The sequence below is a fragment of the Schistocerca americana genome, chromosome 1 (genome assembly GCF_021461395.2).
Source record: "Schistocerca americana isolate TAMUIC-IGC-003095 chromosome 1, iqSchAmer2.1, whole genome shotgun sequence".
NCBI lineage: Eukaryota > Metazoa > Arthropoda > Insecta > Orthoptera > Acrididae > Schistocerca > Schistocerca americana.
In genome coordinates this window covers 1,088,467,426-1,088,488,630 of record NC_060119.1, presented here as the reverse complement: position 1 = coordinate 1,088,488,630, position 21,205 = coordinate 1,088,467,426, and the positions used below count along the sequence as shown (strand labels likewise).

Sequence of the window (21,205 nt, the reverse complement as noted above, 5' to 3'; positions counted from 1 at the left end):
GAAGTCCCTGAATGACTGAAAATGGTATCCAAGTAGCCGAAAATAACCATTTCCAGTCAATGGTCATTTTGGCTGGAGCAGAGGACCCAGCCCATTCCATTTAAGCACAGCGCACACCATTATACAACCACCACCAGTTTGCACAGTGCCTTGGTGTCAACTTGCGTCCATGGCTTCTGGGGAGCTGCGCCACACTCTAACCCTACCATCAGCTCTTACTCGCTGAAATCGGGGCTCATCTGACCAAGCTACGGTTTTTCCAGTCGTCTAGGCTCCAAACGATATGGTCACGATCCCAGCAGAGGTTCAGCAGGCGATGTCGTGCTGCTAACAAAGCGTCGGTCGTCTGAAGCCATAGCCCATTAACACCAAATTTCGCCGAATTGTCCTAACAGATACGTTCGTCGTACGTCCTACATTGATTTTTGCACTAACTGTTGTTTGTCTGTTAGCACAGCAAATTCTTCGCAAACGCCGCTGCTCTCGGCCGTTACGTGAAGGCCGTCGTACACTGCGTTGTCTGTGGTGAGAGGTAATGCCTGAAGTTTGTTATATTCGGCGCACTCTTGACACTGTGGATCTCGGAATATTGAGTTCCCTAACGCTTTCCGAAATGTTATGTCCCGTGTGTCTAGCTCCAGCTACCACTCCGCGTTCAAAGTCTGTTAATTCCCGTCGTGGAGCCATCATCACGTCGGAAACTTGTTCTCTTGAATCACCTACGTACAAGTGACAGCTCAGGAAATTCACTGCGCTTTTATATTCTGTGTCGGCGATACTATCGCCTTCTGTATATTTTCACATCACTATCCCATGTTTTTTTGTCATCCCAGTGTATACTGCCAGACAAAGTGATGGAAAGCGCAAGTTATCTCTTTGCGTTAGTGGTATCAGTATATCGGCCACCCGTGGTAACTCAACGTTGGAAAACGCCTACACCTATACTTACCAGAGGATGTTGATAAATGGCTACCTATACTAATTTCTTTTCCTTATAAACGTAAGTGCTTGATTCTTGCAATCGTATATTCAAGGGCTGCACTGAATACTAAAGTGGTACCAACACGCAATTCGAAATCCAGAACGTCTTGTATAGCAAGTCTTGCCTCTTTCCTTGTTTGTCGCACATAATCCTCTGATAGGGACGCAAAAGAGAAGAAGCGCCACTACAGAAAAAAAGCACAACCGCTCCAGTGTAACAACAAAACGTCGCAGTATGACGTGGAACGGGTTGCACGCACGTGCGCTCACACAGGTCTCGTCGGGTTCAAGGCAGGTAGGAAATCTCCCAGCAGATATTCGCTTTATGGCGGCAGATGCTACGTGCAGACGAGGGCGTCAGAAACGTTTCGCAACTCCTTGCGCGAACCTATCATTTCCCATTAAGCAACGACGACACTAAACGAAGTGCACCTGGTATTACCCATGACGCCATATTCAATTTCGAGTACTGTTTTAGCTTGATACGTGAGTCACTTTAACACCCCAGGTGTTTCCATGAATCCTCCTGCAAATAGGATACGTACGCCATTCACTCTGGTGTGACCGCTATGATTCTCGCACCGTGTACCAGGAAGAAGTAGTACCTTCTTAAAATCTACTGTGAAGGTAGCCCCTTCGAATCATAAAACTATCGGTACTTGATATGTATGACAACTCTAAACTGAAATTAGTATTTTTCTTTATGCTGACGTGCAGACCATTTACACACGTTATCAAACAATCAGTGCGTTCGACCATGTTTGAGTTGCCTCAATCTGATATTCTTGATATGTTTCCCAGACATACGGGCACAATTGGGTGGGACGACAGAGATAGGTAATGCAATGGTTGAGACTCAGGTCCCTTTTTCTGGTGGAGAATTCAGATCCAATTTCGGTCACATGGATTTTGTGTTTCGCAGGTCGCCCAAAGTCAGTGTAGGAATACGACGGGTCGAACAGGATATTTCCGCTTCGTTCACCCTTTCTTGCCGATATGAGCTACTGTTTCCTCTGTAACTATTGAATCACCGAGACACTTTAAACTACAAGCGTTCTTTATTCAGAGGAAGGAATCGTCTCGAGTCTTTCTTAACCTACTCCTCTCACAGAGAAAACATACCTTCCAAATCCCTTATCATTAACTACAGTGTAATGCCCCGAATTCCCAATAAAAAGGTGAATGTGTTAATTTCATCTTATATCGTTTTTAATGCTCAATTGAGCATAAGAATAACGTTATTGGAATGTTTTTCTGTCACATATGTTACCTGAAACTGCAGATACAGTCACTTTCTTTATCAACGGAATTGTTTATTCACATCTCAAGCTCGTTCTAATGAACTGCAATGGTAATGCAGGCTTACGTTTACCTTTATTATACCTGCTATACGTAGTTAGTTCCTGTGGTAAAGACAGCACTCAAGAAAGGCCTGTGAACAAACAGACACTAACAATGCAATTCTTCAGGCTAGTGCTTATTTTTGACTAAACCATCTCAGTGTTCTTCATTTCGAACAAAATAAAATAATATCATTTGATTCATTGCCCTTTGCATCAAAATGACACAACCAACCAAATCACTCTGCAGCGTGCGTTGTACATACCGGGATGACGCTGTGGTTCAGAGTCTGGACTCGAAATCGGATATTGCAAGGTTCAGATTTCCTCCCATCTGCCCTCATTTGAGAGTCTCATTGATTCAATAGATCCTTTCAACTAACCTCTGCGATAGTTAATGCAATAAAGACACTTCAAAATTCCGTCACAATTCTACCTGAGCTGGTAAACAGTTCCTAATAACATCTAACCGTATCCACTCTACCTGCGTTTTTTTAAAAATAGTGTTGGCTTTTGACCTTCACCACCATTGTGTTTCACTAACGAATTTCATACCATTTATTTAAAGGGTATGAACCTAGAAATTTCTGTAACATAAAAAAATTTCTGTGGAACTTACAGATATTTTGATAACCACGTTCACTACTTACAAAGGTCACGACTGTATCACTTTTTATGAAAGTCTAAAACTGTTGTAGGCCTTTAAAGTGTTCAGTGTGGTGTGGACGATAGTGAATGTAGTGCTGTAATTAAACATTGTGTTTTGGAGCGATAGTTGCGCAGACTAAAATAAAAATCAGTTCAAATGCCGAAGCTCATTAAATAAAGCTGTCTCTCTAGCACCCATAGAAATGTTCATAAAGCTACTATGGAAGAGTGCAAAAAGTAACTGCACGGGATGCCTGATATAGCGTGAATCTCAATTTCACTAGCATGTTAGAACCTGAACGGAATCTTTAGATGAGAAATAATGGAAACGAACATAAATTTACACAGTTAAGTTTGTTTGGTGTCGTGAATCATGTATTTTGACCAAACACTTAACATGGCATCTAAGTTTAAGCTTAGGTTTGGGCTTGGATTTTACATCGAACATTCCAAGGAAGTAGCTGCTTTCCTATTTCATATTTATAGGGAAAATCTTGCACAACATTCAGTCCCATTTGGCTGGAAAAGGCCATATTTATTTCTGTTTACAAAAAGGATAAAAGATGGGATGCGCAGACGAATATCTCTCACGTCCAATTGTTGAAGGATGCTAGAGCATATTCTGAACTCCAACACTACTCTGTTCCTGCATGAAAACAGTCTGCCTTCAGAGAACCAGAGTGGTTTCAGGAAATTCGAACGGGAGTGACGTGCAGTTTGCCTTATTCTTATGCGACATCTTGCAAGCAAGAAATGCAGTTGCACGGACAGAGTCCTCTTCCTAGATTTCCGAAAGTCTTTCGAGACTGTACCATAGTAAAACAGATATGATCATATTAAAATTTTGTCCATGGATGGAGCGGCAAAAGTAGAATGAAATCTTCTTGCAGAAGTCGTAAACAGCCAATCAGTTACAAATTGCAATGTTTATTAGAACCCCTTTACCATGATTTTAAAATTTATATAAACGCGTTCTTCAGAAGGAAATATAGACACCTGGATTACGCGTTGTGACAGAGCTACGTTAAAATATAGTCGACAGGTGTTAGTCACATACAGAATTTCAGAATTTCACCTTCAGAATAAATAAAAAGATTCACAACATCCTTGTTGTCACATTGTACTTCCACACCAATGTACAGCTAACACACTAGCCGTAGATTAGTGGGGAAATCCTATACGACAACAACCACGACGTGCTAATTTTAATTTGTGATGGAGGTGAAATTTTATTTTGACTGATATCTTTCGGCTTCATTTTAAAATACGTCTGCCAAATATGTAATCCAGTTGTCTATATTTCCGTCTGAAGAGTTCGTTTTTATAAACGTTGAAACTATGGCAAATTGGTTTTAATAAACCTTCGAATTTGCAAGTGGTTGGCTGTTTACTGTTTCTACAGGAAGACAGATATGATCATATCAGGTACAAATTCGAATCAACTGAAACACACATGTCATTGTAAATGGTGCCCAAACAGTCACATCATTACACAATGTATCCCCTTGTGGCGGTAACGCAGGCGTGTCTTTTGGCATGCAAACGATCACAGAGGTGCCAAATGGCATCCTGCGATAGATTGTCCCAAGCATCTTGTGCCTTTTGTTGCTTCCCTGGAGGAAGAGTAAGGTCCTGTTTCATCATGTCCCATACGTGTTCAGCTGGCGAGAAATCTGGTGATCTTGCTGGCCAGGGCATTTGTTTTATGCCAAAAAGAGCGTTCACCTCTGAGCTCAACCAGCACCGACTCAAAGGAAGGCCTTGGCGCTTGTTCGTGACGTCACGTCAGCTAGGCACGGCGAACGCCAGGTCTGTTGCAGGCATACTCATAATGGTGGTGTCTCTCTCTCTGACACACGAAAATGTGAAACTATTGGTGGTAGTTGACCAACACACATTGTTCTGAGAGATTTCTACAGTCAATTAATTGTGCAATTCATTACATTTCTTAACAATTAGTGTACTCCTGAACTTATATTTCCACCTGTTTTAAGGACTGACATACAAAAACAACTTTATGGTCCAGCAGCAACAGAATTCGTGCTTCTTTACCTTATTTGTAAATCTGAGGAAGTTACGTTTGTACTGGGTTGCTTTTACAAGAAACTGTGAACATATTGGTGCTCTTCTTTAGGTATCTTGTTTGGCTATGGAGTGGGGAGCACTGAATGTTAATTAAATATCTTGCGATTGTACACGTTTGGGGAGGGGGTTGGGGACAGAAGAAGAGGCAAAAGAGAGATACTTGTTTTATCAAATAATTTTTTTTTATCTTACAAGGTTCCTCCTTTCAGTTGCGAGAGGGGAATATTTATCTTTTCTAATGTGCATGTTTAAAAAAGTTTAAGCTCAGCAGTATTTTCGATGTATGAAGCTATTTTATTTCCTGTTTAGAATTCCTTTCGTTGAAAACGACCGTAGTCTAATGACTGGCAACAGTTGGACATTTACACATGTAAATTAGTTCACATTTCCAGTGACTACGGCAAACGAAAATAAATAAAAAATAAATAAAACAAACGAGTTAATTGTAGGGGGGTTGGGGTAAGTTTCGATAATAAAATGGATCAAGTAAATATAGTTACTTGAATCTAAAATTTCCGAAGCTTGCAATGGGGCAAAGTATCTTCTCATATTGATCTACGTTTGTTTCGACAGGATTCAGTGATACAGAACTATGATCTTCATTTGTAGCTTCTCGATAGTAAGAAAATCTTTCATCTAAATAAAACTGCAGGACCCAAAACAATACCAAACATTTTGTCCAAAAATAAGAGCTTTATAGTGATAAGCACGCCCAGGCGTTTCTGCCTGCAACAGACCTGGCGTTCGCCGTGTCTAGCTGGTGTGACGTCACCAACAAGCGTCGAGGCCTTCCTTTGAGTCGGTGTTGGCTCAACCCAGTTACAGTCTGCAGCGTGAGTGCGCAGACAGGCCGTCTGAATGCTATCTGTCGCCGATGGCCGTAACAAATGAATCACTAACACTAAAAACCTTCAGTATGCACGTGTGCACTGGTGCCACTGAACACTTCGCTTGAACTTGTTGCACTTTTTCCGGCAGTGTACGTAAACTGTTTATAATATAGAGTCAACGGTAGTATAAGATTATAAGCTAACGGTCCTGTCCCCTATATGAAAATACCGCAACTGAACAATTATATGGAAACGTAGAAAGACTCGGAAGGGAATGAGACAGGCTTGTAGCCTATCCCCGATGTTATTCAATCTGTCTATTGAGCAAGCAATAAAGGAAACAAAAGAAAAGCTAGGAGTAGGTATTAAAATCCATGGAGAAGAAATAAAAACTTTAAGATTCGCCGATGACATTGTAATTCTGTCAGAGACAGCAAAGGACTTGGAAGAGCAGTTGAACGGAATGGACAGTGTCTTGAAAGGAGGGTATAAGATGAACATCAACAAAAGCAAAACGCGGATAATGGAATGTAGTCGAATTAAGTCGGGTGATGCTGAGGGAATTAGATTAGGAAATGAGACACTTAAAGTAGTAAAGGAGTTTTGCTATTTGGGGAGCAAAATAACTGAAGATGGTCGATGTAGAGAGGATATAAAATGTAGACTGGCAATGGCAAGGAAAGCGTTTCTGAAAAAGAGAAATTTGTTAACATCGAGTATAGATATAAATGTCAGGAAGTCGTTTCTGAAAGTATTTGTATGGAGTGTAGCCATGTATGGAAGTGAAACGTGGACGATAAATAGTTTAGACAAGAAGAGAATAGAAGCTTTCGAAATGTGGTGCTACAGAAGAATGCTGAAGCTCCTCTTCTCCCCAATGGGGAGAAGAGGAGCTTGTGGCACAGTTGACTAAAAGAAGGGATCGATTGGTAGGACATGTTCTGAGACATCGAGGCATCACCAATTTAGTATTGGAAGGCAGCGTGGAGGGTAAAAATCGTAGAGGGAGACGAAGAGATGAATACACTAGGCAGATTCAGTGGGTACTGGGAGATGAAGAATCTTGCACAGGATGGAGTAGCATGGAGAGCTGCATCAAACCAGTCTCAGGACTGAAGACCACAACAACAACATATTCGAATAAATGGAAATGTCGTGTGGCTAGGGCCTCCCGTCGGGTAGACCGTTCGCCTGGTGCAGGTCTTTCGATTTGACGCCACTTCGGCGACCTGCGCGTCGATGGGGATGAAATGATGATGATTAGGACAACACAACACCCAGTCCCTGAGCGGAGAAAATTTCCGACCCAGCCGGGAATCGAACCCGGGCCCTTAGGATTGACAGTCTGTCACGCTGACCACTCAGCTACCGGGGCGGAAGAAAGCTGTACGACCATTATGCCTCCATCATTTTAGCCCTCTCGTAGGAGTCATGAGATACGATGAAAGACAATAGGGCACGAACAGCAACAAATTGATTTTTTTCCTCCATTAATATGTCCATCAATTACGAAAGAAAACTGATAATATTGGTTGTGGGTTGTGTATGTAGATGTATAAAATTATGACAGCTCCATCGATTTTACAGACCGCTTTTGGTGTGACCAGTGTACGACCTAGTCTCTTAGGTTGGCTCGCTTCAGTGTAGTCGTACACCAACGCTCTAAATCACACATATTTAATAACTATCTAGCCCTTAGGTCATTTTAAGGTAGAAGGCAGATTGGCGAAATAATTTCAAAATAGATAAACTGTAGGTATATTACACAGGATTAATTACATTCTCGAAACAGAATAACTGTCATTAAAATTCAATGAATTTTTACTACAACAAATGCACACAATTTTGAATGGCGGCCTTACACAAATGGGCACTCATGTGAAAACAAAATAATTGTTGTAGCTCAGCATAGCAACATAAATGGAACACATGCAAAGTTCCTTTGAAAGCCTATTAATCACGGAATCTTAAACAAACACTCAACGTCTGATAGCACAAATTCTCACTGCTCATTGTGACATACAACTAAAGTTCATTTTCCAGAATAATCAAAGCGATAAGTAGCAAACAAGTGCGCCACACGTGACTCTCAATATTAACTGCAGTTAAATTGTGTAAATTCTCAGCTACCTCAAGTCCCACAAACAAACTTAAAATTCGTACGGGCGCTTAAAACTACCATCTAATACTCCCTGTCCAGCGAAAAATTGAAGTATGAGCTTGCGCTCACCAAAATTATTCTAGGTCCGCTGATGCAATACCGCTAGCAGGAAGTGAAAACCGCCAGTAACGACAGGGTGCCAACAAACGAACACATATTTCCTACAGCTCGCCCTTAAATGCTTTCCATTATGTCACACGCAACTGAAACCATTTAAATATAACAATTATACACATGATGCTAAATATTCCCACAATTATTACAATAATTTTGGACCTCTCATCATAAAAACGGCACAATATTACGTCAGTTATTAACAAATTGTCTAAATATGCTTACATTCAGCTTTAAAATATTAAATATTTAAAAGTAAATAAGTTATACACAACTGCAAGCAGCCACTTTTTTTGAATAATAATGCTTTATTACATGAACCGGTTTTCGAACCTTTTCAGGTTCATCTTCAGATGGTTTCTGGAGGATCCGGGAAGTTACATCATTACTGGTAGTAGCATGACAGTATAGGCGGCTTTTTTCGGATCTGTCCGCCTATACTGTTGCAGTAAGTAAAAACTAAGTTTACATCCATATCGACAGATAAGCTATAGTCATGGCGATACATTAAAGTGTGACCCATCTTTCTGCCATAGAGCCAGCACCCAGCATTATGCTACTACCAGTAATGATGTAACTTCCCGGATTCTCCCGAAACCGTCTGCAGATGAACCTGAAAAGGTTCGAAAACCGGTTCATGTAATAAAGCATTATTATTCAAAAAAAGTGATTGGTTGCAGTTGTGTATAACATTTACTTTCAATATACAGTCACGGTTCTAAAATATCCGTAATGGATAAGCATAATTAAATAGTTACGTTAAAATTGCAGAATACATATTGTATTATTGAAGAAAGTGCATGCTTCTGCTCTCCTGATACAGGTTCTTTCATGGACATGTTTTAAGTTTTATTATTCACGCTCCCATAGCGATTTAATACAAATTTTGTTAATGACATAAAAACGTTAACTGTTAACGGCCATTTACGTAATAAAAATATGAAGTGTTTCTGATACCTAACTGCAGGTAGACATGACCTGGAATGATTAGGTAAAGAAGTACAGAACTCATGCTGCCTCCACACTATGTACAGCAAGTATAGAATTTATGGCTCTGGCATATTTGCATATGTATGTTTTAAATAATCAGCTGCTGTTTCCAATACACATGTTGAATTGGAAGTGCAACCAACTGTGCTCTTTGCTGACATCGTCAGATTTCACTGGTATTTCGTATGAGGTAATCACTCCAGTGGTGTAATTTTATTCATTTCTGTTGTCGAGCACAATATCTAGACACCATACAGACAGTTAACGACCCCTCTGCCAGCTCTGGCACCACAAGCCTATTTCGGGTATTGTTACAATATGTATAGATTCCGGATGTGCATGAAACATCTTTCCATTACGGAAACTCAGAAAATAAGAAAAGGAGTCAAACAATGGACAGAAGGTGGTGAAAGTGGTTCGAAGATTGGAAAAAGTGTTTTGTCAGCTTGAAAGGTGGTGATGAGTATAAATCCTCTTGCTTTTTATTACAGGGTCATTTGAAAGAACTGCTTACTGAAACAGCAGCCAATTTTTGTAAGGTAGTTATCTTCCACAAACTCACAGTTGTGGTACGATGATGAAGGGAAGAGTTTAGTGTTTAACGTCCCGTCGACAAAGTTTGATAAACGTACATCAGTTGTGATTCGAATTTCTTTCATGTACACTTTATTTTACTAAAATTTCCAACTCTCTTCTTGAAACTTTATCACAGTGAGAAGTAATTTTCATTAGGCAAGAATTTCATTACCTCTGTATAGGGTATGTTTGGATGAGGATACACAACCCACTTTTACGATGGTATGAGAAACTGGGGACCCGCTACACCAAATGTATAGGCTCCCAAGGAGAATATCTTAACAAATAAACCGACTGTAACGTAACCATTTGTTGAACTGTTACCTCACTAACGTAACTGTACTATGCTAATTAGACATCTAGCTTGGCATCATGGATTTTGAATCCGGTTTTCTTCATGACTGATAGACTGAAAATGTTATTGGTGCACGTAATAGGGTAAGACCTAAATTTCCTGCTGAGCTTGCAGATTGGCCTTTCTCTGAAGTATCAGTGAACTGCGTGCCTAATAAATGAATGAGATCCTGGCACGTAAAGTAAGCTATCTCGCGAAGATTTTCTAACTCCTGTCAGAAGTTTCTGCGTTGCTTGCTGATAGATACTGGCAAGTGTATGATACTCTGCATAGGATCTTGCTTTGCAGAGATAGCAGAATGTCTTTGTGTGTGTGTGTGTGTGTGTGTGTTTGTGTGATAATTCAACTTTTACTACAAACTCTTTTAATATACCAGCAGGAAATTAATGTCACATCGACTTAGAAGCCTAAATAGATCTTGTATCATTGCGTTCCAAATTTCGGCCTCCAATGAGATTTGACAGTCGGGGGCTTGCAGTTAACAAGTGCAAGGACTCTTCTGGAGTAAATTTTTTACTTCGAGACTTATGACAATGCTTTAAGTCCTCCTGTTAGTCTTGCAGAAATTACGGTCGTTACCGCTTCTAAATACTTCCCTATACAGAGCACCTCTATACCGCACAGAATTTGAAGTGTGGTACCTAACATCCAGCCCTGTGGAACAGCAGTCATAGCTTTCGTACAGAAACGTCGAAAGGTGACTCGGAGCATCTCCTTTTAAGACCAAAAACAGCGTATTCACTGCAGTAGAAAGGTATAGGCCCGTTTTACGTGAAAATTTTAGACAGTCAGAATTCTTTCGTCCTCTATGTTGTTCGTCTGAAAATTTTTCGAAGACGACTGACTCGTAAGTGGTCCACCTGAACGGTACATACAAGAAACAACTCTCTTACAAAGTCACGTGTCCCATAGATCATTTGAATGAATTTTTTAAATCGAAATTGTGTATAACTAGTCAGTTTACAGTATATGTAGTTAACAGTAACGAACATAATATTTTTCAGGCCTATTTACTTAACTATGATCAAAAATTAATTGATCTTTGAAATAGAAAGAGTTGCCCAGAAAGCTGGGTTTAGTTTAGATTTAAAACTTTCTTTGTTACCTTTCAGGCAATTTATCTTATTGACCGAATGATCAAAAAAATTTTTAGATACATATTGAACTCCTGACAGCTTTAACAGTGGGTAATAAAAGGTCGTTTTTCCTTCTCGGGTTGTAGGTATGGAAATCATCATTCTTTAAAATCGTAATGGATGATGGTGACAAATTATTTATTACGAATTTCATTAATGAATATATATTTTTTGAGAGTACAGTTAAAATGCTAAACTTCTTGATGAGATACCTTCAAGATCATGGCAGGTGAACACCGCATGTTATTCTTACTCCTCTCTTTTATGCAATCAAATATTGCATTGCACAAGAAAATCATATCGTAAGACATTGTTAAGTGGAAGTATATAAAATATGTGAGGAAGGTGATTCATTTATTACGAAAACTAGCATCTATGTGAAGAGCAAAAAGAGCTCTTTGAGCTACTCAGTAATACGCTTCTTCCTGTTCAAGTTTCCATCAATACGTAAGCCCAAAAACTTTGAGATTCCTACCATGTTTACTGATTCCTGTTATGGTGCTACATCAGCAGTTGAAATGACTCTCTTTTTGCACAGAAATAAATATAGTATGTTTTCTCAAAATTAAAGGGATAAACACTTTTCAGAAAATCATTTGATAATGCTTTGAAATACATCTTTAAACATTTATTCTCTTGCTTTCTTTCTAATAGGATTTATTATAATTCTATACTGTCAACAAATAATAGCAATTCTGCTTCATGAATGTTAAGTGGAAAGTCATTCACGTATTCGTATATAAAGAACAGGAGTGGAGTAATAATTGTACCATGAGGGACCCCTTCATGCTTTCTTTCCAGTCTGTAAAATTTTATCTCCCTTCAGCATTGTCTGACTTATTCAGTAAATTCCTGCCAACATTGTTTGAATTATTCTGGACAACATTTTGCATTCTCTTTGTTATGTACGATTCTATCAACTTCATTAATTCAGTGAAACTTAAATTTTTGTAAGAGAGTAACATGAAATGCACAGTCAATTGTTACATGGCAGGTTATTCCCAAACTGTCCTATAACCTGTTTTATAATTTAAAATGCAGATCAAAACAGTAAGACAAGTCAAATCTTTAATCCAGTATGCACACTGTAGGCAACAACAACAACTGCCAATGATTGCATTTCTAATTATTTCTATATCTCTTTTCCTCTTGGTGTGATGAGAGAGTCCTGGAATAACATCAGCCTTGGGGCCTTTAATTGTCTATCGAAAGGGAAGATTTACTTAATGGAACATATGTTTGTATTGAAAGCCAGTTCTGGGCAAGTAAAGTGCAAGAGAGGGCAGTCTACAAGCCCAGCCCAGCAGTGGCATGGAGTGAGGATGGTCATCGTGCAAGAAAATGAAAGGAATGCTTTTTCTCAGAGATAAAAATCTGAAATGCAGGAGATGATACGACACTACCTAAATTGCGAGCAGCTTCTAAGTCAACAGAAAGCCGTCTGGAAAATTTGTTCAGATTTTAATAACTGGTCCTTCACTGGTTGGCTCTTAGTAATTATTTTGGTAGTAGTAATGGAGAGTTCCCACATTTGTCTAATGGATGTTTTCACACTGGCCATTAGCTGAAAGCTGGTACACACTTGGGGAGATTTTCTGACATCTGTCCCGCACCACAAGAAAATTATAACCCACTGGTTAACCAAGATAAAATCTGATAAACATGAAATTGTTAAGCTTTTTTGTTAAATTATCATTGGCCGTGACTCACAAGCTCTGTTGCAATTGGCCGTCGAGATTCCAACGCTGGCAGAATCAGCCAGATTTGGTAGAGGAAAGTTATAGAGCACTTCTCCACATGGCATCATAGAACATATCTTGGACTGACGTTATAGAGAACACTTCTCCTGAGGGCATCATAGAAGGTAGTTGCTCCAGGCCGTTGCAGGGAGCTGAGGGGAGAGACATCTCTGTCTTACAGCAGAACACAGAGGCCATACAGAACTTCGAATTATTAGCCATCTTCTCCCCTTGCGCATATTTAGAGTAGTAAGCTTTGGAGATCTTAGCATAGGCTGAGACGAGGCAAGTGCGAAGTCAGATAACTAAAACCAGGGTCTAGTTTTGCTGATCTAATTTTCACAACCAGCTAGTTGCACCGACCATGCACTTAGACGAGAGCGCTGTCGTTCATTCATATCTATCTGAGACCTCTCTGCTCTTAACCTTTTCCAAAATCGTTGATCATATTTGCTACACAGCTTTATATCGTTCGGATTCCCTTGCCCACTTATTAAGCTTCTGTGTTCTTTATTCGGTGGTTTATATCTTTTATCAGTAAACCAGATTGTTTGTTATAGTGACCATTTGTTTCCTTTCATAGTCTGCCCCCCCCCCCCCCCCCCTCCCATGAACCATGGACCTTGCTGTCGGTGGGGAAGCTTGCGTGCCTCAGCGATACAGATAGCCTTACCGTAGGCGCAAACTGAACAGAGGGATATCCGATGAAAGGCCAGACAAACATGTCGTTCCTGAAGAGGGGCAGCAGCCTTTTCAGTGGTTACAGGGAAACAGTCTGGATGATTCACTGATCTGGCCTTGTAACACTAACCAAAACGGCCTTGCTGTGCTGGAACTGCGAATGGCTGAAAGCGAGGGGGAACTAGAGCTGTAATTTTTCCCCAGGACACCCAGATTTATTGTATGGTTAAATGATGATGGCGTCATCTTGGGTAAAATATTCAAGAGGTAAAATAGTCCCCCATTCAGATCTTCGCGAGTACTCAGGAGGACGTCGTTATCAGGAGAAAGAAAACTGGCGTTCTACGGATCTGAGCGTGGAATGTCAGATACCTTAATCGGGGACGTAGATTAGAAAATTTAAAAATGGAAATGGATAGGTTAAAGTTAAATATAGCGGAAATTAGTGAAGTTCGGTGGCAGGAGGAACAAGACTTCTGGTCAGGAGTATTCAGGGGTATAAATACAAAATCAAATAGTGGTAATACAGGAGTAGGTTTAATAATGAGTAAAGAAATAGGAGTGCGAGTAAGCTTCTACGAACAGCATAGTGAACGCATTATTGTAGCCAAGACAGACACGAAGCCCACGCCTACCATAGTAAGATTATACGCCAACTAGCTCCGCAGATGACGCAGATAAAATAAATTATTCATATAGTGAAGGGAGGCGAAAATGTAATAGTCGTGGGGGACTGGAATTAGATAGTAGGAAAAGGAAGAGAAGGAAAAGTAGTAGTTGAATATGGAATGGGGGTAAGGAATGAAAGAGGAAGCCGCCTGGTAGAATTTTGCACAGAGCATAACTTAATCATAGCTAACACTTGGCTCAAGAATCATGAAAGAAGATTGTGTACGTGGAAGAGGCCTGGGGTCACTGCAAGGTTTCAGACAGATTACATAATGGTAAGACAGAGATTTAGGAACCAGGTTTTAAATCGTAAGACATTTCCAGGGGCAGCTATGTACTCTGGCTCCAAGCTATTGGTTATGAACTGTATATTAAAACTAAAGAAACTGCAAAAAGGTGGGGATTTAAGGAGATGTGACCTGGATAAAATGAAAGAGGTTGTAGAGACTTTCAGTGAGAGCATTAGGGAACGATTGACAAAACTGGAGAAAGAAATACAGTAGAAGAAGAGTGAGTAGCTTTGAGAGATGATGGGAGGATAAAGTAGGTAAAAAGACGAGGGCTAGTAGAAATCCTTGGGTAACAGAAGTAATACTGAATTTAATTGATGAAAGGAGAAAATATAAAAATGCAGTAAATGGATTACAAACGTCTCAAAAATGAGATACACGGGAAGTGCGAAATGGCTAAGCAGGGATGGCTAGAGGACAAATGGAAGGATGTAGAGGCGTGTATCACGAGGGTAAGATAGATACTGCCTGCAGGAAAATTAAAGGGACCTTTGGAGAAACGAGAGCCCCTTGTATGAATTTCAAGAGTTCAGATGGAAAACCAGTTCTAAGCAAAGAAGGGAAAGCAGAAAGGTGGAAGGAGTATACAGCGGCGTTTTATACACGGGTGATGCACTTGAGGACAATATTATGGAAATGGGAGAGGACACAGATGAAGATGAAATCGGCGATGTGATACTGCATGAAGAGTTTGACAGAGCTCTGCATACCCTACGTCGAAACAAGGCCCCAGGAGTAGACAGCATTCCATTAGAACTACTGAGAGCCTTGAGAGAACAAGCCTTGACAAAGAAACTTCCTGGCAGAAGTAAAGCTGTGAGGACGGGGCGTGAGTCGTGCTTGGGTAGCTCAGTTGGTGGAGCTCTTGCCCGCGAAAGGCAAAGGTCCCGAGTTCGAGTCTCGGTCCGGAACACAGTTTTAATCTGCCAGGAAGTTTCATATCAGCGCACACTCCGCTGCAGAGTGATAATCTCATTCTGATCTCATTCAAGCCCTGACAAAGCTCTACCATCTTGTAAGTTGTATGAGACAGGCGAAATACCCTTCAAGAAGAACATAATAATTCCAATCCCCAAGAATGCAGATGTTGACAGGTGTGAAAATTAGCGAACTATCAGTTTAATAAGTCGTGGTTGCAAAATACTAACACCAGTTCTTTACAGACGAATGGAAAATCTGGTAGAAGCCGACATCAGGCAAAATCAGTTTCTTATCTTAGACTAAGGAAAGACAAAACTACTTCTATAGCATTTGTATTTGACAGCGTTGACTTAAATACTCTCTTTCAAATTCTGAAGGTGGCAGGGGTTGGAGAAAAGAGAGCCACTAGTTCTAAGCAAAGAACGGAAAGGCTATTTACAATTTGTACAGAAATCAGATGGCATTTATAAGAGTTGAAGGGCATGAAAGGGAAACAGTGGGTGGGGTAGGGAGTGAGAAAAGGTTGTAGCCAATCCCCGATGTTATTCAATCTGTATATTGAGCAAACAGTAAAGGAAACAAAAGAAAAATTCAAGGGCCCCCTATTATGTCAGTGCTGAAGGGCTTCTTCCTTCATTTTCGCTGTAGTTCCGCGAGTGTGACGAATCTGAGAACTTTGGCGCTGTGTTCGCTTCATACCCGTATACTTGTTCACGGGCACTGAAGAATGCCGGAATGTAAGGCTAGTCGTGGCTTATTGATAGCACTGAAGATGAGTGCAAAATCTTGCTACTGCAAAGTAGCATTGGCAAAGCGAAAAGACCGATTACCAGGCTGGACTTAAACGAATCTGTGTTTTGTGAGACTGTGGAGGCTGTAAGGCGAAAGTTAATTGATGCGTAGTACACAATAGCAAATGTTTTCCTTTGAAGGAGGAATGATATCAGGAATAAGTTTCACGCTATAATCCACGCTTCATACGAAAAGCATACAAACCATGTCGAGTCCAAACGAAATGGTTCTTTTCCTGTTTATTCCTCCTCCACCGTGTGTGCTGCGTCAAACGAAAACTGGATACAGAGCGAAGTCATTGATACATCCCTGTGCCAAAAAAGCATGTTATTTCTGCACTCACTTGGTCATGACTGTTTCTATTTGTGGACTAACAGCAAGATGTGGAGCATGTTATTCATTTCTCTAATTTATTTTAATTATTAATCGCCATTTACAGACTGCAATTCATCCTCATATCATATTTCCTGATAGTCTTATTGTAGACTCGGTAGCGCCTCGAAAGGGTGTATATGTCAACGTAGAAGTTATACATTTTCTGAGCAGATATCAAAAATTAAAATAAATTTAAAGCAGTCTTCGAAAAAGATTTATTTTTTTGTAAATATATGTGGAAACAGAACAATATTCACGACAAAATCATGAGTCGTTGTATTGTTATATAACTTGCTTCGTGATTTAGAGATGCCAGACATTTTGCGGCATTTGAAATTGTTCTTTAGAATGGCTACAAAGCCAAAATCATAGCTGCGTGAAATAAATGAATGGTAATTTATAGTTTAATAGAAATTTTTTTCAGGAATATTGCGTATGTAGGGGGAATGCCGCGAGTCCACTGCTATTCTTGCGAACTCACGGGTACACGGGGTCGGCGAGTTCGGAGATAACATCATGGACGCAATGGCGAGTTCAGAGCGAGTGTATAGAGTTAATTTCTGATCTCTAGTAAATACCAGGCTGATCACTACGTTTCGCCTCACATATACGATGGGCGATCGCTTTGAAAAGCGGGGTCACATTTGGCAATGTGTTTACATTAGATGCCGGCAGAAGGAGAATACGCATTGCTACCAGGGCGGAATCTAACAGCACTTTTAAAATGCCTTAGCAAGTGGAGGCTCCAACGCAGTAATAGCCCATATAAGGGTATGGTTGATTGTCCGCGAAACTGAGAAGTATCATTCCAATCCCGACCCGGCACGGTTTCGTAAAGGAAGGAAAATATAAAAAAAAATTAATATTAGGGTTTAACGTCACGTTAACATCGAGGTCATTATAAACGGAACTCAAGCTAGAAATGTTTCAGGAAAGCGAAAGGAAATAAGCCGCGCCATTAAAAGAAATCATACTGGAATTTGCCTGAAGTGATCTAGGAAATTCATGGAAAACCTATATCTGCATGGCTAGACATGTATTTGAACCGTCTTCTTCCCGAATGTGAGTCAATTGTGCTAACCAGTGCGCCACTTCAGGCAGTGAAACGACAAAAAGATCCAAACACCCAGTTTCACGTAGCATATTCTAAATAAACTATATCAGTTTAGGATATGGAGAAAGAATGAACATAATGAATCTTTAAAATGAATACAAACAGTGCCGGCCGCAAGAAACCTTTATTTTTCTGACTATAAGTTTCGGTCAGCGGTGCATGAAATCAGGCGAAATCTCTCGGTAGGCACCCATATTCTAGGAAGACACTATTTTTGAGGCATTTTTAGCCTTCACTGTGCGATCAGACCTGAGAAAGGCGACGTAACGCTGTCTACGGGCGTACAAGAGACACTGCCCAACACATCTGTGCAAAACTCCATCGTCGCGGCCGATCTTTCCTTATTTTCCCAATAGGCCTCGTATTTTAATATGTTCATATTTTATTCTGAGTCTCTGTTGTTCCACTGTGGACGCGGGACAGCGGGTGGTCAAATATTTACAAGGAAAATCGTCAAATAGCCGTACTCTTTTGAGAAGCTATTTTATTTTAACAACCAATTTCAGCGTTTCAACATATACATGAAATTCGTTGGGGTCTGAGGATGGTATATTTAAATGCGGAAACTGCTTATTAAAATAAAATAAAATAACTCATCAAAACGTACGGCTGTTTGGCGATTTTCCTACGAAAAAAAGTCCATTATAAGTTATAAGTCCGTTGTTTTAAATCGACGGAGATCAAATAAATAAGTTCACACTACATTAATCGAAAGTTATGTGATCTCATTTGCTCAGAAAGATCCCTCATTGAACGATCACACAAAATTATATGCACAGCTGTTCGTTGCGCCTGGTTGACAGGTAACACATCATACGATAGTGTGCTGCTGGTAGCGTCATTAGCAGAGTCGAATGTGAGCCACCAGTGGTACATGCCGCTAGGTGGGAGGTTCCAGCGAGTGCCACCAGCGGTACAGACTGGCGTGAACGTATTAAACAGTAAAGAAAGAGAAACTCAGATATATATACCCATTCTGGAGTTTCACTGTCAGTAGAATTGTTTCAGAAACAAGGAAATCTCAAATGCTTCTCGCAGGGAAATGATTGCTCTCTCGGTATGAAGAACTAGTTGAAGACCTTCGACTAAACTCTCAGCACCATCAGTGAACACGTATTCATCAACCTATGAGAGCATATTACATGTGTGCCAAACGAATCAAGAGGAACATAAGAAGTACGTTACCACAAACCAAGAGAGCATTCCTGACCAGAAGAAGTCAGCTAGTATCAAACATTGGCATTGATTTGACGAAGAAATTTCTAATAATGTACGTCTGGGACATAGCATTGTATGCAGATGGATGCTGGACTGTGAAAAAAACGGAAAATTAGAGGACCTAAGCGCTAGAGGCGTTATGCTGTTGAAGGATATTGAAAATTACGTGAACTAATAAGAAATTGGGAGATACTCTGAACTGACGAGGAGCGGAATAATTGGAAGACGTTGACAAAATGAGAGACAGGATGTTAGGACACGTATTAAGACATCAAGGAATAACTTACATGATACTAGAGTGAGCTGTAGAGAGTAAAACCAGTAGGGGAAGACAGAGATTGGAATATGTCCTTCAAATAGCTGAGGACGTTTCATTGTATGGGACTGACTAAATACGATTGGTGTAATGTAAACAGTAATGGCTTCGTAGCCGCGAAACATCATATCAGTTTGCGTGTTTCAGCAACGCATATATGGAAGAATTACGACGGTTGATCCATCGGTCGCACCGACATGCGTTCTGTGAGTGGTATACGCACTATCTGTCATTTTTCTCCTTTTAAAAGCTAAAAATATTATTATTAAAGCTTAGAGCTACAAAAATCACGAAAGGATTGAATTACGGCTAAGTTATAGGTGACATGAATAAGAAACAGATCACTGCTTTTCTGCATATCATAAAATGAACCATCCGGCATATTCCTGCAGTGATTTAGGGAAACAAATATAAACCAAATAAGAGATGGCTTGATGGATATTTAAACTGCTCTGCGTCTGAGTGTGAGAAACTTAACCAATATGCCATACAGTTCTCTGAAAAGAAAAGTTACGTTTTGTTTGCTACCAAAATATATTTCGCATATCAGCTTTATTCTCCTTATCTTGTTAAAGTCCCTCCCAATCACAAATGTCTTCAAAATTTTTTTATGAATATTTGTTTTGGGTGTTGGTAGAAGTCAAAATCCATATTAAATCTCATCTCTAGCTCGTCTTGGCGTATTTAAGCGTTCGGACACAATACTGCTCTTTCTTCTCTTGATTAACCCTAATACTTGGCGTAGTGATAGTATATCGTAATAAATAGGCTTAGAAGAAAAATGAATTCATCATAAACAACATGGTGTTTTTCAGGTGGAAATGATGCAGAAGTAATTAGTCAGCAGCCACCAGAACCTCAGCGAGGAACTGTCGCCGATTTCATTAAGTCGCGGGCTGACGCCGTTTCTCGTAAGTATGTTTTTTATGTGTGAATGAGTTGTATTAAGGAAGCATCTTCTTGAAACTATCCTATAGGTAAATATGCTGTATCTACGAAATCAAACTAGTGAATTCAAAGACAACAGCGTAGATGTCTTACTTTTCGCTAACTTGGTGCTGCCAATGAGCTTCTAGCAAAAACCATAATACTATAAACACATTTTACAAATTGTCAAGTAAGTATTTACCTTTGATGCCCATAATTGCAGCGTTGTTCTAGTATTATATTAATCAGGGAATCAGTGAGAAACTTTCACACTTTTATAATAATAATAACAAGAAGAATAATAATATTTTGAATGAGTGTAGCCGTTGCCGCGAGGGTAGTTGTGGGAATAAAGAGAAAACATCTTTACAGATGAACCGACGATGTGAAATAATGCTTATGAAGTTATGATACATCCCTTTATACACATTCATATGTGTCTAAAAATGTGTTTTGCATTCTGAATGTTTATGCCGGCTTATACAACGGGCAAAGGTAATGGACTACTGCAATGGTCATGGTTATTATTTGTTTTTAATGCTTCATACAAATTAACCAGTTAATAAGTACTTATAAACAAACAAAACAGTATTTTTAATAAAATAGCTTCGTACAATATACACTCCTGGAAATGGAAAAAAGAACACATTGACACGGGTGTGTCAGACCCACCATACTTGCTCCGGACACTGCGAGAGGGCTGTACAAGCAATGATCACACGCACGGCACAGCGGACACACCAGGAACCGCGGTGTTGGCCGTCGAATGGCGCTAGCTGCGCAGCATTTGTGCACCGCCGCCGTGAGTATCAGCCAGTTTGCCGTGGCATACGGAGCTCCATCGCAGTCTTTAACACTGGTAGCATGCCGCGACAGCGTGGACGTGAACCGTATGTGCAGTTGACGGACTTTGAGCGAGGGCGTATAGTGGGCATGCGGGAGGCCGG

The 21,205-nt window shown here is 40.1% G+C and overlaps 1 protein-coding gene across 1 annotated transcript in view; it reads left to right on the top strand.

Moving 5' to 3' along the window:
- The window catches only part of LOC124550327 (loricrin-like), a 60,700-nt gene that overhangs the window by 10,602 nt on the left and 28,893 nt on the right, over nucleotides 1-21,205 (top strand). The window contains exon 2 of the mRNA XM_047125303.1: nucleotides 20,147-20,242. Coding sequence (XP_046981259.1) covers nucleotides 20,147-20,242 — 96 coding nt within the window. The remainder of the gene's footprint in view (nucleotides 1-20,146; nucleotides 20,243-21,205) is intronic.